Here is a 19,118-nt window from a genome sequence, read left to right as displayed (position 1 = left end):
TAAATAAGCACTCTCGTCTATATGTTACATTGTTACTACGTTCGCTAGTATGGTTTAATCTTAGCTATTTTTCTGTGTTTTCTCCTGTTTATTTATTATATATATATATATATATATATATATATATATATATATATATATATATATATATATATATATATATATATATATATAGTAAGTCTTGTGAGTTTGTCTGAGAGATAATGGACATATGTATCTCGGACAGCTTGAGGGGAGGTAAATCATGAGGTAATTTTCAGTTATCGCTGAACTACTGATTTAATGCATTGAAATAAATATATGATACTTGGCCAGCTTTAGTTGTAAGTCAAAATAACATACTATAATAAATTCTGGAGTTTCAATTAAATGCAAAAGTAAGGTCACAGCTGTCAGCCTCAGACGTGCGCAGTTTACTCATTTAATACGACAGGCTCTGTTCCTTTATGTGCAGTTCCAGTGTCACCTCTCACAGGTGTGAATGCGATGCGATGCTGGTGTTAATGTGTGTGGGTGTAATATTCAACGGTACCGTAGTATTATGTCAGACTAAATGAAACCATATTCCCTTGCATGCTTTATTGTCTGTCCGTGTGGAAACCACACACATACTCAACCGTCACACGAGCATCGCGCCAGCTGGGAGCGTTCAAAAGTGTGCCTCCCAAAAGCCCAATGCAATTGCCCTGTTATTGTCCACTCACATGCCACTCGACTGATCCAAAATCTAAAGAGCCGCCCTTCTAAACAGCCCATTTAAGCATTTAAAGGCATCACAGGCCTGCTACAGACATAACCATAATATGAGCATTAAATTATGCGCTCTTTTAAACACAATCTCAGAATGCATTGCTAAAAAGTTCATATTATATTCATATAATCTGCATATAAATAGCTCAAATAATGCAGTGTGGTTCGCGTGCCCTTCAGTGTGACATGCTAAACCTAAAAAACTAAACTTGTGAAAGGTAACAGGATGCGTGTACACAATTTGCATACTGTATAGAAAAGACAAGCAAAGCTTCACCTGAAAGTCAACCAGTTTAACACTCCTTTACTTCTCTCACATAAATTACAACGTGAGTGAGAACGAATGCCGACGTGTAAAGGAGACGCTCACAGGATCGAAAAGATCTTCACAGGATCTTCTAACTCATCCCAATCAGAAAAACTCTAAATCAGACCCAGACCAGAGTCGGTGGTATAGCGGGCAAAGCTCTGACACATGGTGCAGTCGGACATTCGGTGACCCAATTTTGATTCCTGGCTCAAGGTCCTTTGCAAATCCCGTACCCCTCTCTGTCCACCCTGTACTTCTTGTCCTCCACAATACACTGATTATCAAATAAAGGCAAACTGGCACAAAAAACTAACTTTAAATAACTTAAAAAACATTTTTAAGTAGACTAATTATATACAATACAAAATGTTGAGAACTGTTCATAAAAAAAATGACAATGGCTGCAGCTATAGATGAACTTTAAAGCAAATGAGTTTGCAAAACTTTCCTCTTGTGATTGACAGACGTGAGCTGATTAGATCCTCCTGAGATCTCAAACAAAGTCCCGGCTGCGTTTAGCCTCTCCTCTTATTCAGTTATCTTCGCTAATTGAGCTTTCTGAAGATAATTAACAAGCTCTTTAAATTCAGAGACGTCTAATGAGAAAACACTTCAACACATTTCAATCCATCAAGTCACCTGCTTAAAACCAACTCCATTTTTAAATTTCTGAAAGATAGATGTCACTGTTTGTGTCACAGAAGAGGACAAATGCAGAAATCTTAGAACAATGTTGGATGTATTATAGTTTTAATCAAATATAAACATTTTATTGCATTCGGTCTTAGAAACCTAAACAGTACCTGTTGAAGTATCCATCAATAAAGTTAATTAAATAACAAAAGAAGAGAAAATCACTCTGTGCTCCTGATTGACTAACTTTGTGACAAAGATTAATCCATATTCACTTTTAAATATATATTTTTTATTTTATTTCTTATTATTTAGCTCTGCTATTTCTGACAGACAATAAAGCCTGATTTATTGTAAGATCTACGCTGTAGTTACGGTGTAGGCTATGCGTATAGGCTGTGCATAGTTCTGCGTAGCCTGAAGCACACCTCTCCAAAAGTGTAATAATGTGTTTGTGTGTGATTGGTCCGCTAGAAACCTGCCCGTCAGGTAAAAAAAATGTGCATCGCATTTCCTTTAAATAAAATGAACATAAATACAGCATATTTTTATCAGTGTATGCATTTTTGCTTGAGATGGTAAAAACAAAGCAACATGATCTCACGGAAAGTCGTGTTATAGTCACGAAAAATGTTGTTAATTTATTCATGTCCATGGCACGAAATGGAGCTTTTTCGTGTAATTTTATGTATTGTTTTTTTTTTTTTGCATTTTTACATCATTGCCGCTTGGGGTTAGGTTTGGGTTAGGATGTACTTTTATTTATTGGTTTCTACATGTTTTTCTTCCACTTTTAAAACTTCGCCTGAAGTTGGGGTTAGAGTTGGGGTTTGGGTTAAGATGTCTAAAAATGTAACAGAAAGTGATTCTAACCCCAAGCGACAATGGTAAGAAAATAGGAAAAAACAACGAGAAAACAACAAATAAAATTAAACGAAAAAGAAAGTCGTGCAACAGAAACGAAAAACTATTTATAGAAATTCATGCGAGGGTCACGGAAAAGACATTTGTGCTCAAGTCGCGAAATAGGGATGGGACGGTATGAAAATTAAGATATAAATATTAAAATAAGATGGAAATGTTCAAAAAAAACTGATACACACTGAATTTTTTTTTTTATATATTTCATGTCCCTGAAATGATTTCTGTGGTAAAAAAGTATTAAATCTGTCTAATAAGTTTACCGTGAATTAATACAATACATTATCCCTTAAATGCCTTCTTGTGCAAAAAACTATGTTGCATGTGAGCGCCTGCATCAAACTGATTCTGACTGGACAGGATTTACCACGAGTTTTCAAAATCATGGTAATCAAACACAGTGGTAATGATAATTACATTTTAAACGATAATACTAACCGTCAGGACATTTTATCATGGTTAATCGTGAAACCGGTTATCGTCCCATCCCTAGCGTGAAAAAAGCTGTGTTTTGTGCCTTAGGCACAAATAAATTAATCAAATTTTTCATGACTACAACACAACTTTCTGTGAGATCAGTCTGAATCAAAAAGTGCATTTAACTCAAATCCATCACTGCTGGTCTTCGCAAATAACATACACAACAAGTTTCTTCTTCTTTTGCTGGTTTACTGGCCTATCTGCTTCTTCTTCAGCTGTTGCAGTGTTACTGTGGGTTATACGAGCGGATACCGCCTACTAGCGGTCTTCATGTGCAATTGCACGTCGACGCGGATATGAAGTATGAATTAAAGCAAATCCAGAAGTATGGGTACTGGTCCTACGCAGAAGTATAATGGGCCCTTAAATCAGATGTGAGACATAAAAAGTTTAAAATTCACCCTAGCATTATATTTAAATCTGTGCTAGCATTGCATGCAGTGTAGTACAGTAATATGTATCTACAGTAATGTGAAGTTATCATGCAATCATGGGATTCATTCATGCTTTTGACGGAGGGTTACACATTGTTTCCTTCATGAACTGTGGACCCCATAAAGTAGCCTTGGCCACCTCCTGGCCACCCCATTTATAAAACTCTACAACCCTACGGCCACAACATCCAGCCTTAAAGTCTGCTAACCACAGATTAATTAATCATACACGTACACCTGACTTTAACTAATTACACTAACACAGAGAACACCCCCACACACATACACAGACTGTATATTTACAATGACAGGCATATTATTGCAGGAGAAGTTATTTTTAAATGCATGTGACAATGAGATGAACAGACAAGTGATGTGTCATATACAGTCAGTGTTGACCTCTAAAGTGATGGGGTTTGTTTCTGGAGGTGTTTGTGGGGTCAGATGGTCCTCCTGTTTGGGGAGGAATCTGTTCAGTCTGGTGCTGATGAAATCCTCCAATGTCCTCATTCATCAAAGCCCAGAACACATATTAATTATAATCCACCTTCAACTGAACGGTAGAGGACACAGTATCACTACCCACTCACACACACACAATTTGACCACAGAAAGTATATGGAAATTAAGCTTGTGGTTGCCGTTGTGTTTTAGTTGGTTGGTGAAGCGTTGCTAAGTGGTTGCTTACAAACCCAGGTCAAATAAGTCTAACCTCAAGTCTTCATGATATTCTGATTTCAGTTTTGTGACACTGGCAGAGGTGTAAAGTACTTGAGTAAATATACTTCGTTACTGTACTTAAGTATTTTTTGGGCTACTTTGTACTTAGTATCAAAAATATAAGCAACTTTTACTCTCTACTCATTTACATTTTTGATTGGGTATTTGTACTCTTTACTCCACTACATTTGAAATGACACTTACCGTTACTCGCTACATTGTTTATTCGTCAACGAATAAAAACAAGACGAAAGTGTCAGCGGGTGATGGATAGAATCTGTGGTCGCGAGGTTAGACGCACACACACAACTGAGGGACTTCATGTGGCGCTACGCAGGGCAATCGTATGAAATCAAAGTACTGAGAGCGAATCAAATGCATATGGAGAAGTCTGGTCTCGCGGTACTTTGATGTCAAACGCTGAATGGCTTGCGTTGAGCCACCGTAGCGGGACATCTGCGTGCTGCGTATGTCATAAACTGAAGAGAAAAGTTAGCGTCTTATCTGAGAGAAGAGATAAAGAGCAAACATATGGATGCATATCACATTTGCTTCTGTCAAGGGACCCTTTGTTAAACTTATGATGCTACAATCAAAACAAAAGTAAAGCCAGATTGCAGGAGGGTCATACCGCAACTCAAAGGCAAGCACAAATGTTTTATATACTGATGTTTATCAGCTAACCTGAGCTGGTACATAACTTGATATAACTTACTATATAAGCCTAAATAAACCAGCGATGTCCTGTACTGATTGCCTGAGTAACTTTAGTACATCATAAGATTGATAATAGGTGTACAATTTCACTGTCCTCACATTAAATCAAGTATGCTGTAATGTATTTACTGTAAAGAGGGATGCATGACTGAAGAAATGTAGTGCACTTAATGTGAGATAGTGGTGTTACGTCTACTACATGTGTTTTCAATTAATCTTTCAAATGAACAACTTCCCATTTTTAATATGCATTATCATATTTTTGTTACTGTATATTAACTGAAAAAACCTACTGTACTCTAATACTGGAATTTTTTTAAATATTAAGATTATATCTTGTTTAGGATAGGCCTATATAAGAATATTTGGTAACACTTTACAATAAGGTTCATTAGTTAACATTAGTTAATGTATTAACTAACTTGAACAAACCATTAGCAATACATTTGTTACATTATTTATTCATCTTTGTTAATTTTAGTTAATAAAAATGTAAGCTTTAATTGTTTGTTCATGTTAGTTCAGAGTGCATTAACTAATGTTAACAAGATTTTAATAACGTATTAGTAATTGTTGAAAGTAACATTAACAAGGATTAATAAATGCTGTATAAGTGCAGTTCATTATTAGTTCATGTTAACTAATGTAGCTAACTAATGTTAACTAATGAACCTTATTGTAAAGTGTTACCATATATTTATATCACAAAGTTAGGCTATATATTTTTCAGCATGGCACATTCAAGTACACAATGACACTAGACTAAAATTAAATGGGTTTAAATTAAATTTAATGTATGATTTCTAGACTAAAATCTCATGGCATTTAGTTGAATAAAATTAGACTAAAACTAAATCAATTCAGATGACAAAAATATGACTAAAACTAAATACAATTTTAGTCAAAAGACTATGACTATGTTTAATCTGTGTTTGTTCTGCCAAGTCAAAATTTTGAGGTGTTTGATTTCTTTTCTATATTAGGAAGTAAAACCTCATAAATAAACTTTCTTGGTTTTCACTGACCTACAATGTCTTATGTTGAGGACTAGTGCATCTTTGAGCCAACATTCAGTACGAGTAAAAATACTTAAGTACTTTTAAATTGGGTTGCTTTAAGACTTTTACTCAAGTCGTATTTAAATTGGTGACTTGTAACTTGTAGTGGAGTAATTTTTACAGTAAGGTATCTATACTTTTACCCAAGTATGGCTTTCAGCTACTCTTTACACCTCTGGACCCTGGACCACAAAACCAGTCATAAGTCGCACGGGTATATTTGTAGCAATAGCCAAAAATACATTGTATGAATCAAAATGATTGATTTTATGCCAAAAAATCATTTAAGATATTAAGTAAGATCATGTTCCATTAAGATATTTTGTAAATTTCCTACTATAAATATATAAAAAATGTATTTATCATTAGTAATATTTGTTGCTAAGGACTTAATTTGCACTAAAGGCAATTTTAATTTTTTTATTCACCCTCAGATTCCAGATTTTCAAATAGCTGTATCTCGGCCAAATATGATCATATCCAACATTTGCAAACCATAAATCAATGGAAAGCTTATTTATTCACCTTTCATATGATTTATAAATCTCAATTTCCAATTTAGGTTAGGGTTAGGGCTTTCTATGCACAGGCGTGCACGGGGAATGTGATTGGTTGAGCCTGGTCGAGTGCGAAAAAATAAAATTGCAGCCAATTAAGCAGCTGGAGAACAAACATATTGTAAACAAGGTTTTTTTCTACTTTTTACACCTTTTAATTGCATTTCTAGTGAGAAATTAGTATTGTAGTTTTCAAATATGGAATTAGTTTTCACAAAGGCGCCAACAGTTTATATTTCAAACAGAATTCGGTTACGCTGCCTATGAAGGCTATCCAAATGCGATTCCTGGAGCTGCCTCATGCCGCCAAAGTCATTGCCTCATGAGGCAGCAAGTCAACTTGTCAGCTACCTTAGATTTCGAACGCAAAGTCAAAGTCAAACACACATTATTACATCTAATGCAAATTGTATAATTTATTTTGTCAGTAGCACATCCTGCTCTATAGAGCGACAGTGTGTGCCGCACACAGCTCATTTACATGCAGCTCTTTAAACACCACTCATAAGAGACAAGAACTCATCCTGTCACTCTCAGTATCAAAACATTGAAGCACCTGAAAGCAAAAATCTCTTTTTTAGATGCTTATTTAAAAGCAAGGGCAAGAGAGCGCTGACCTTTTATACGAATGTTTCAGGGTTATAGATGGAAATATCAAGTGTGGTGGAGTTTTGCTCAAAGCAGATCACACACCTGTCTTTCAGTACCTGACCTGTGACTGTCAGTATGAAGTCTGACCTCATTTTCTGGCCAAGAACTCAAAAGAGGCAGAGACCGGGAAAAATATAAAAAAGCCAAACGCTTGACACAATTTCTGTCTGTCTACAAAAAAAAAAAACAAAAAAAAAAATGAAAATCATGTTGAGTATTTGCTAAATGCATCAAACAAACACTAAATGACTAGAGTAGTTTGTCAAGCACTGTATAACAGCATTAGTAGTCAACCTGTTTAACCAGTGGTTCTCAAACTGGGGGGAAGCCCCCCTTATGGGGAGGATGATGCCGAGGGGGCTCAGTTTTATAACATTTTATAAAATAAACTAATTTAACATTAATTCTGTGTAATTCTGAATGTAATATGTTTTGTTTAATTTAAAATCTAAGTTTTATATTCTTTTATGTCATGAATTTTCTTCAGGGGCAGGAAGTTTGAAAACCACTGTGTTAAACAATCATTTTGATTCTGGACCAATAAAAACTATTCACTGACTCCTGGAGGATTAAGCAAACCCATAAAATCAGATTGGACACATGGTAGGGACACACCAAACCGATGACTGTGAGTTCGTGTCTCGGTCCAAATTTGCCCTGATACACCAAAGGGTGGTCAAGTAGCACATCCGTTCTGTGCTTGCATGAGATGAGATAACTTTTCATACCAGCATGAGAAACTAGAAGAGCTTGAGCTCACTTACGAGTCTGACACAAATCTTGCTCATCACAGATGGATTTACGATATATCCATAACATCTTATAGGCCGAATCTATTAAAATATTCACGTACTGTAAAGAGTTATGCAAAAAAATAAGCGTTACCTCTTGACTTTGTGTTTTTCTTTTCATGCACTGGTTGGCTAAGCCAAACAGCCAATGAAAATGCTTGGACTCCCAGACATGTGCCGACCAAGCGTGCCGCACAAGCCCTGAAAAGTAAAGTCAAAACGTCTCGATCGCCCACCAGTGACTGGTCCGAGTATAGGTCATAAACCCCGCCTCCCCCATGTTATTCAATGGGACTTGAGATCAATTAAACAATTTAATTACACTTCAATTATCTTTTTTCCGAAGCTGGTCTCTGTCATTTACTGGAGTTTTTATCAAATTGATTTGAATTCAAGTGTTTGTTTTTAAAATTAATTCGTTTTTAGTTAGTTATTTAATGCTATGAAAACAGCAGTGTCACGTAATGATTGACAGCGGTGAAATGCGCATTCTGCGAGAGCGAGGGCAGGGCCTTGATTTCGCGGATTTACTTCCTGCTCACTTCTGCGCAGGATTGGTCCTAAAATCGCTACTGCGCAGACTCATGACCCAAGATGTCAGCTCCGTATCGGGACACTGGCGGCTTCACTTTTCACTAATGGAAGAGAGCGAATGTGCATCGTCCATCTTTTTTTACAGTCTATGGTGAATCGGCCAAAAAAGCTGATAGTTACTTTAGCCGAAGATGCCTAAAACTGCACGAAGGCTGACTGTCGACCGCCGATCTGTGTGCATTGTGTGTCGGTGGATCAGTAAATGAAACCATTAGTGTACAATATTAACACAATCACACATCTGTGATCCTCAGACACACTCATCATGAATTTTGATGTTCACTCTGAAAGTAAGTGGTTTGATTCGACGGAGGTCAGGTTTGTTCCAGTAATGGAGTCAGTTAACAGTGTGGTCACTTCTTTCACCTCAAAGCCCAATTAAAGTCCTAATCAAGCTAATGAAGATCAATAGCTCTCACTAAACTCCCGGCGTTTCTACACTTCACTGCTTCCACTCTTGTTTATCTGGTGGAGTGTGAGAAAAGCTTTTCTGATCGGTCATTTCCTCTTACGCTTCATTAAATGTAAAAACGTTGGCTACCGCTGAGCTAATGGTACTTTCATTTCGGTGAAAATCTCCAGTTTACATTTATCTTTCATCTGCTTCCTGACTCTATCTCTGCCTCTCGTTCTCTTATGCTTTTCCTTTTTGTGTGACAGATGAGCTGATGTGAGCACAGGGTGGCGCAGTGTTTTTGGCAGCACCAGCTAATCATCCAACGCTTGAGTTGACAAGGTTACTGGGACTTTTTCTGATCCAGGGTCACACTACAGGATTTTTTAAATCCTGGCCGATTATGAAATCTGGTGGCAGGACACAATCCAGAATCTTGACAGATTTTCTTTTCTTAAATCTTAAGCATGCTCGCACTACAAGATTAGAGGATCATGGCACATCACAAACTACAAGTTATTATTAAGAAGAGCGCTTTCACGTCATCTCACGGGGAAACGAATAGAGATTGTGACACATGTATTATTTATAATGTTTACATTTGATAGCTTGTGCGCAAGCAGTTTTCTACACTCGCTCTGGTCATCATACATTTTCATGGGGGTTTTACTAAGACCGTTTCAGTTTCAGCCGTTTCTCTATCTTTGCTGTCTACCGGACACGTACAGCAGTTTGTTTTGCAGTCACCATTTCAAACGGTCCGTCATTCACCAGTAAAATCGGGCCGAAAATCTTGTAGTGTGAGCCCATCTTAAAGGATTAGTCAATTTTCTTTAAAAAAAAATCCAGATAATTCCACCATGTCATCCAAAATGTTGATGTCTTCTTTGTTCAGTCAAGAAGAAATTATGTTTTTTTATTTTTTTTTTGAGGAAAACATTCCAGGATTTTTTTTTTTTTTTCATTTTAATGGACTTTAATGGACCCCAACACGTAACAGTTTTAATGCAGTTTAATACTGCCATTTCTACGCAGCCTCAAAGGACTCTGAACGATCCCAAACGAGGCATAAGGGTCTTATCTAGCGAAACGATTGTCATTTTTGGCGAGAAAAATAAAAAACATGCACTTTTAAACCACAACTTCTCGTCGTCTTCCGGTCCTGTGACGCGCCAGCGCGACCTCACGTTATTGCGTAATGACGTCGAAAGGTTACGTGTTTCATATATGAAACGCACATTTGCGGACCATTTTAAACAATAAACTGACACAAAGACATTAATTAGTATAATTCCACATACAACAACGTCGGAGCGGTCCTCTTTCTCCACACTTGTAAACACTGGGGCGTAGTTTCGATACGTCATCCGTGACCTATTGACGTGATGACGTATTATGTGAGGTTGCGCTGGTGCGTCACAGGACTGGAGGAAGACGATAAATCGCTTCATTAGATAAGACCCTTCTGCCTCGTTTGGGATCGTTTAGAGTCCTTTGACACTGCAATTTTAAACTGCATTAAAACTGTTAAGAGTTGGGCTCCATTAAAGTCCATTCAAATTAGAAAAATCCTGAAATGATTTCCTCAGAAAACATCATTCTTCTCAACTGAACAAAGAAAGACATCAACATTTTGGATGACATGGTGGTGAGTAAATTATCTGGATTTTTTTTAGAAAATGGACTAATCCTTTAACTTACTGTAGTTCAGTGCTCTCCTCTTTGGGCAGAGACGCTGTGTCACATTACAGAATGATGAAGGGCCGGTAATAACAGAACATGCTCAAATTATACCAATTACATCCCAGCACTTATGCAAATTTATCCAGTTCTGTCACTGAAGACGAAACAGCTCCCATAAGCTACTAATTATTGAATAACAAGTGTGAACGGCACAGTAATATTTCTTTAGCATGTGATGACTGAATACAGCAAGTCTTTATTATTAGTTTTTAGACCGTCTGGTGAGCTGTGCTAACATCAGAATGCATTTGGACTGAATTTTTGATTCACATACAGTTAAGTTACTGCACTGTTCAATATAATGCAGTTAACGTTAGGTTTGAAATGACAAAACAAAGCAGAAAACATTTAGATGTGATGTGATGTATGAAGTGAGTTTCCAGATGGCCACTGCATATGTTTTTTTCTATGCATTTGGTTGAGAAGAAACAGGAGAATACAGTTTTAATGCAGAACATCATATATAATAATGCAAATGTGATTTCTGCTCTAAAGTAACCGTACCAATTTCACTTTAAAGGCCTTACAGGGAAAGACATTATCATGAACTATTAGAAGTTAAAAGAAAAGTTTAGAAAGAGACAACGCTGCAGATTCACACATTTATCAATCTTTCTCCATCTGAGGCAGAAATTGAGTGATTGGAGTCTCTCTACCTCACGACTAGCAATGACAGGATGCATTATATTAACACTGGCTCATTGATGAAATCCTCCCGAGGAGTCCGGCCTGATTGTCTGTCAGACGCTCGCCGCCGAGCTGTCACAGCCACCGTTGTGGGGCGACTTTGACAGATTGCTGCATTACAGAAAAATTGTAGGAAAATCAATGCATGTTAATATGAGGCGAGTGCCATAACTAAGCCTGCCTCACCCCTTCGGGAGCGAGCGTCTGATTGGTCATTGTTGGAGAAAAGGCAATATATTTTAAGCTGGAACAGGGAAATCATTTGCACCCCACAGTTAATTTGCACCTCTGTAGAAAAACTATTTTTCAATCAGTTTTGTATTTTTTCCAATCCTCTTTCCCATTACAGCGCATATTATGTGTGTGCGTAAGAGTGTGTGCACGGCACATGTATATGTGTGGAAACGTGTTAATGGATGAAATCTCTATGCAAAACATTCTTTTATCAGAACACAATAACCAACAATTTATTGCACTCAGGAAATCATGCAAACCTCTAAATGAACCTGGCAAACCTCAGCAGCATACGCATGATAATATTTGCAGCTACTATTTAACATACAAGACTCTAATGTGCATTATCACAATTAGAAAGGCAATTTGCATTAATCATCATCTTAAAAAGCTCATAATTTGATCAGAAACACAACAGAATCCATTTTGTATATTTCTGAACGAGGTCAAATTATTCAAAATGCTTTTGGGCATTGCAGAAAAGATTCATATTTAGAAGAAACTCTAATATTTACAATAGAACTTAAATCTGAAATCTTGTGTCTTTCCACGCCACTATTAAAATTTATATTTTGAACTGTCCTTTCTGTCCCATTCACTGCATGTTATTGGTAGGGTGACCATACATCCTATTTTTCCCGGACATGTGACTTTTTGGATCTTAAAAATGCGTCTGGCCTGGATTTCTAAATCGAAAATGTCTGGGATTGAGCTTTTGCTTTCTACAGTCGTCATTCATTCTGTGTGTTTTTGCATTGCTTTGACTTTTCTCTTTAGGTCCCGCCTTCTCGCACGCCACCGCGGTCAGGTACGCAAACATTGGTCAAAGTAACTGCATCTCAATCAGAGTACCGCAATAAATCTTAAAGGGGACATCTCATAAGACTTTTTTAAGATGTCAAATAAATCTTTTGTGTCCCCAGAGTGTATATGAAGTTCTAGCTCAAAATATCATATAGATAATTTATTTAAAATCGTCATTTTTGGGTGTGTCTTTTTAAATATAAATGAGCTGATCTCTGCACTTAATGGCAGTGCCGTTGTTGGATAATGTAGATTAAGGGGCGGTATAATCCCCTTCTGACATCACAAGGGGAGCCATGCATTTCATTATTATTGCCCTGCCATCAAGGCATCAAATGTGCAACAAACACAACACAAAATACTATTCATAAGATAAAATGTCTAGCCTATTTAAAGGTATTGCGGAGGATTTTCTTTTTCCGGGTGGATCATCAAGACTATTGGTCCTCCTAGTTGTCAATCAGGAGTATTGTGCAATTGCTTTTTTTTAAAAAGTGGAGAAGGCGGTTCTTTTCTAAAATTCGAGAAAATCCTCCGCTATACCTTTAACATAAACGTTCAGAGCAAGTTCTGCAATGCTGTATGTGAACAGAATGTCCAGATGAAAAAAGCACACTTCCATAATGTACTTAAAGTGCTCTATTTTCAGGTTCTAATTTTGTACTTAATATATGCCTGATAAAAATGCATGGTTTCTCAAAAAACTACACTTGCCTGTATATGTTCTTAAGAACTAAAGAAGAATTTCTAGTAAATGAAGTACTAAATAAGCGCATGGAAAAAGAGCACTTTAAATACATTATGGTAGTGTACTTATAACCTGGGTGTACATTTTATATATTTGTATTTTTTAAATATATAAAACAATTTATTTTATTTGGATGAATCTTTTATCAGACTTACTATAATACAATTATAAACAATAGGTAAAATTTATCTGCTAGCAAAAACTTGAGAGAATTGGATGGGGGCGAGGGGCCGCTTCTGCAAATACATTGGTGTCGTCTCCCCTAACAGATGTAATCTTACTTCAAACTTTTGTTAAAACTTAAGAGCCCTATTAAAATTAAATATTACCTAAAATCAGCCCCTGGTAAACTAACTGACTGTACTTTGTGAGACCATGTGAAAATGCTGTCCATATTGAGTATTCGTCTGCCTCTGGCCCTCACTGTTGAAAACTAAAATACGGTCACCCTATCATTGGTCAAACAGGCAATCCCACCTTGATCAATAAACTGGGATAAATAAAAGTATTTTAACAAGAGTGTGAGTCCACACATGGTGAGGGATGAATGTTTTTACCCCTGTGGTTATAAAGAGATGTGTGAGGTGAATGTGTCCTACCGTTGCTTTGTCATACAGCGCGTGATTATCCAACAGTTTTCCTCTTTCCAGTCTGGCAAATCTTCTCAAATCTCTTTCAAACAGCTAAGAAAAAAATGATAGAAAGAAACACATTTAAACTCCTACGGGTGGTTTCCCAGTCAGGGCTTAAGTCTAGTCATATATTAAAATGCATGTTTGAGCTGTCTTGACTAAAAATATCTTAAAGGGCACATATTATGCAAAATCCACTTTTACAGGGTGTTTAGACATAGATGTGTGTTGGCAGTATGTGAATACAACAACCATACAATGAAAAAATCCACCCACTCCTCCTTTTTTAATCCCTTTTAAACCAAAGCAGTCTCATTAGACATGCTGTAAGGATTTTCCTGTTAATGTGATGTCACACAAACAAAGCCCCACCCATGGCCACTGACTGACAGGTTAATTTTACCCAAAAGCTTTCTAAAAGTGTATTTGTTAGCACAGGGGTAGGCAACGTCGGTCCTGGAGTGCCGATGTCCTGCAGAGTTTAGCTCCATCTCTAATCAAGCACACCTGAACAACTAATCAAGGTCTAAAAAGTCACCTGAAACCTACATGTAGCCAAGGTTTTATCAGGGTTGGAGCTAAAATCTGCAGGAAATCGGCACTCCAGGACCGACATTGCCTACCCCTGTGTTAGCACATTGTAGCCAGTGGTGGGCGGTGACTTTTTTTGAGAACGCACGATGTGAAGCTTATCGCAACTTTTGACGCATATGCAGCAGGCACGTATTTTGAAATGACAAACAATGTACATCAGTGATGCATGGGTCAGGGTTTTTTCCATCCCGCAGGTCCCACTTTTATGAAATATTTGGCCCGCCCCAACCCATCCACGCACCACTGTATCTATTTTTACAAGCCGCCACGCAACCGCGACCATTAAAATAGATATACTTGGCTTTATAATGTAAATGAAAAGAGGCTTTATTTCAGCCTAAAAGTGCTTGGAAACAGCCATTAGATTACATTGCCCTGTAAATACAGCATGGTCATATTAATAACAAGATAGGATAATGAAAAACATTAATATCTACAAAGCAGCGCATGTATTATCTATTCACAAATTTCTGACCTTAATTTCTCCCACACCTATTTTTCGTGTTTGTAAAATTCCCATGCGTCGGACAGTCGTATGAGATTCAGACCTAACCTGTATAAACAATATTAATGCAGCCCGCTGTTGTTGTTCTGTGTTTAGCAACATGAATCTCTTTTAAGAGACTTATCATGACCAGCAGACCCATTTAAATGTCCTCATTCAAACAAACACGAGTCTAAATGTTTCTGTCATTATCTTAAGCTCCTTTAGGTCACGGCTATTTCATCTAGAAACAAACACTATTAGCACATGCTGTGAAATATCCAAAAACACATGAGGACAGAGAGAGAATGAATAAATGAATGAGTGCATAAATTAGATTTATAGTATTCTGAACTGCTAATTAGTTTCAGTGAATGGTATGATTTATTAATTATGATAAGCCTCAGAGACATTTTTCTGCTCTTTCTTTATCTACATTCCCTTTCGAAGCGGTGCGGTGATGGCTGGGTCGATCGCACGCATGCCAAGGGTGCTGAAAAGCATCATGGGATGGCGAACCCAGGAGGCGGTTAACAGAAGAATGTAATTACAGCTGATAGGTTGAGCGTCCGCGTGGACCAGACGTCCTGCAGAACTGACTCAGGAGACATCAGAGCTATGGCCCAAGGTTAGGGGTCGTCTATAAACCGCTCAAGTCAAACTGTATCTGTCTCTGTTCACTCCCTAGAGTCATTCTACTATGAATAAGAGATTTTAGGGACAGTAACAAAAGAGAAGGTGTGTTGGGGAAGAGAAGTGTGTTCATGTTAAATATCTTAATAAATAGTTAATAAATAACTTTTCCACTGTTTATTATAGGAGATCGATTTTAAAGACCAAAGACCATCAATACCAGAACGTGTCCTCATCACAAAAAGCAAATGTATATGAAGTGATGTTTGATTGTAGCTGTAGTTTTTCTTACCGTTGAGCCGGTCCATCCAAGCAGAGCGTAAGCAAAGCGTTCAATAGGGGGAGCAACCAGATCCACACGTACAGCTCTCCATTCCCGCTGTCTCTCCTCATCCGTCTCTCTCTCATCAAGCACCTGCTCTCTTCTTAACTTTACAATCAGGAAACACTTGTGGAAATGATCCATGGCTTCAAACCGGCAACTTGGCAGCTTCTTCAGGTCAAAGGTCGACTCCTGGAAGTCTGAGTATAGGAGGATATTCTGGGATAAAGGGAGAAAAACACACGTTCATTTAATAATGTTTGGTACTGTTTATTTCCTGTTATTGTTTTAATATTATTATTATGAGATGCAGTTTTTTGGGACTACCTACAGTACTTATTTATAATTGAATGTGAAATGAATCTATTCAAATAATAATTTGTTATCGCAGTATAATTTATTTGAAATAAATGACACTGAACAAAGAGAACCAAAATGTGACTTCATTAAATGAAGTCAACAAAGACGTGTGATTGCAAAAGTCCTTCTAATGAACAAACCATTGAGCTATTCACTGTAGCACAGCTTCAACTAGGTACAAAAATCTGAATAAGCCCTCATTTCAGTAAAGAACAGAACTCACAAAAACACTAATCATGTTAAATTATACGTCTGGATCGTATAGCGGCGGGACACCATCTCAATAAAATGATTTCATTTCTAACCTCACATCTAAACAGCCATCAGTAAAGAGTGAGATGGAGAGACAGAAAGGGTGAAACAGTGACAGAAGCTGCGTTTCCACTAAAGATTTTGCGTTGTCCTGTTAGACAATAACAAAAACTTTAGCATTATTTTCTAAATGTTCAAAAAAAATTATTGCGAAATTACTGTTTCCATAAACGATGTTTATGTTGTCTTGTGATAAGTCATTCCAAAAATTATGGTGACAAGCAGTGTTGGGTAAGTTACTCAAAAAAGTAATTAATTACTAGTTACTAATTACATCTTTAATCATGTAATTATATTACTCTACAAAATATTTAATTACTTATTACTAATTATTTTCCAAATTCTATTTAGTAAATTATAAAAAGATAGGCTTAAAGGAAAACACCAACATTTTTCAATATTTTACTATGTTCTTACCTCAATTTAGACAAATTAATACATAACTATCTTTTTTCAATGGGTACACTTAATCTTTGTCGTGAATGTGTTAGCATTTATCCTAGCCCCATTCATTTCTTATAGGATCCAAACAGGGATGAATTTAGAAGCCACCCAACACTTCCATGTTTTCCCTATTTAAAGACTGTTACATGAGTAGTTACAGACTACGTATAGTGGCACAAAATAAAACATGGTGATATTTTTAGCAAATAAAAAATGAGAACTTTATTTGTATGCCAGAAGAGCACTTTATAGAACAATATAGTTCTATAAGAGTAATCCCTTACTTTATAAGAGTAATCCCTTACTTTACTTTTATCAAGGAAAAAGTAATTACATTACAGTATTAATTACTAAAAGTAGTAAAGTACAAAATTTTAGTACTAAGTGCTAACATTTCTCCATCCAGCTGTTGCTAAATTTGCAGCTATATTTAGTTTTTTCACTGTAGCACCACCTGAGCTTTCTAACGCAATTTTTTTAAAGTGATGCGACTTCCCCCATCTGAGACTGTCCTACAAAAACATAAGTAACAACCTCATAAGTCGTTTGTGCAAGCACCTTATTACGGCGTAAAGTGACGTATTAAGGCATTAGTGTCCTCTAGCGGGAGTAACTTAATACAACCGCAATCGGTCATGAGACACACGAAAGCCAATGCCTTTTTACAATTATAGATGACGTAGCATAGCAGTTATTGAATCAGTGTACGTCCTGATCTGATATTTACAGCAGATTGTCATCACTTTTACATCTTTTATTCAAATAAATCGTTTATACCCCAAAATATAATTTTATACCTTAATACATGGCTATTCAAATCTTACCCTGGAGGGCCGGAGCACTGCATAGTTTAGCTCCAACCCTGATCAAACACACCTGAGCAAGCTAATCAAAGTCTTCATGATCACTACAAAATCACAGGTGATTAAGTTTGATCAGGGTTGGAGCTAAACTATGCAGTGCTCCGGCCCTCCAGGGTAAGATTTGAATAGCCCTGCCTTAATATATTAAGTTTCACCTAGTGGCGTTAAATGCGCTAATTTAGTATGCATCTATTGGTCGTATTTGGACATATATTGGACAAACGACCAAAGCAATCGTAATCTTCCTGCGCAGATATCAACAGCGCAACCGAGTTGTAGGTTGCCTGGTTGTGGTCAAAATGGTTTCAAAATTGTATGAAGTGTCTATTGCAGTAATTCTCAAAGTGTGGTCAGCGGACCACTAGTGGTCCGCCAAACCCCCCCCAGTGGTCCGACAAAAGGTGACCTAAACTAGGCAAGTGTTTATACAATCGTCACTTATTTAAGTAGATTTTTTAATGCACTTGCAAAACTGTGATATCAGGTTCTTGCCATTCTGTTTTAATAACGTAAAAATGGATCGGTAGCTAAACCAAAGAGGAGTCAAAAGAAGGATCAAGCGTCAACTGAAAGCAGCCAAAATCCCCAGATCTATTAGTTTTGTAATGTACTAGTTTTTGTTTCATGTGTAAAATCCCTGTAATTTCAGTGATTTTGGACATTAAGGGGAACAATTTTTTTTTAGCATTTTATAGTTACAGCCATAAACTTCATATACCCACCACCTCAGTTTTAAACTAATGGCTCTTTGGAATGACATTAAGTGGGACCTAGGCTGTTATACTATGTTTAACTGCAGTTTATTTTTCATATGTGCAGTTTGTTGTTCATATTAAGCTGTAACTCATTTCACATTTACTTGTTCAATGAAATAAAAATCATATAATAATTTCTGAACATAGCACTGCATTTGTGTTTAAAAAATTTGTTTTTGACTTGAAACATTTGCATATTAAGCTTAAATTTAGCTTATCCTTCCTATTTTGTTGTTTTTTGGGGGCGTGTTTGAGTGGGATTCTGTTAGGTGGTCCTCAGAAAAAAGTTGGAAGATAAAGTGGTCCTTGGGCTGAAAAAGTTTGAGAAACACTGGTCTATTGTGTGAGTAGGATGCGTTTCATACAAGATCTGGCAACTGGTTGATAGGTGTAAAATATGGGAGGCTCCCGGGGATATAGGGAATGTTGACAGGTATGCTCATATTGCTTCTTGTATATTACAAAAAATTAAATAAAAAAGCGAAAGACGAAA

General features: G+C 36.9%; 1 protein-coding gene across 1 annotated transcript in view; it reads right to left on the bottom strand.

The window, feature by feature from the left end:
* dntt (deoxynucleotidyltransferase, terminal) overlaps positions 1 to 19,118 on the bottom strand; it is a 141,496-nt gene that overhangs the window by 30,947 nt on the left and 91,431 nt on the right. Inside the window, exons 9-10 of the mRNA XM_065296264.1 lie at positions 15,862 to 16,110; positions 13,826 to 13,909 (exon numbers count right to left, since the gene is read on the bottom strand). Coding sequence (XP_065152336.1) covers positions 13,826 to 13,909; positions 15,862 to 16,110 — 333 coding nt within the window. The remainder of the gene's footprint in view (positions 1 to 13,825; positions 13,910 to 15,861; positions 16,111 to 19,118) is intronic.

This window comes from Paramisgurnus dabryanus, chromosome 20 (genome assembly GCF_030506205.2).
Source record: "Paramisgurnus dabryanus chromosome 20, PD_genome_1.1, whole genome shotgun sequence".
NCBI classification, from domain to species: Eukaryota; Metazoa; Chordata; class Actinopteri; order Cypriniformes; family Cobitidae; genus Paramisgurnus; species Paramisgurnus dabryanus.
The sequence above is the reverse complement of the archived record's forward strand: the minus strand, read 5'-3'. Positions and strand labels throughout refer to the sequence as shown.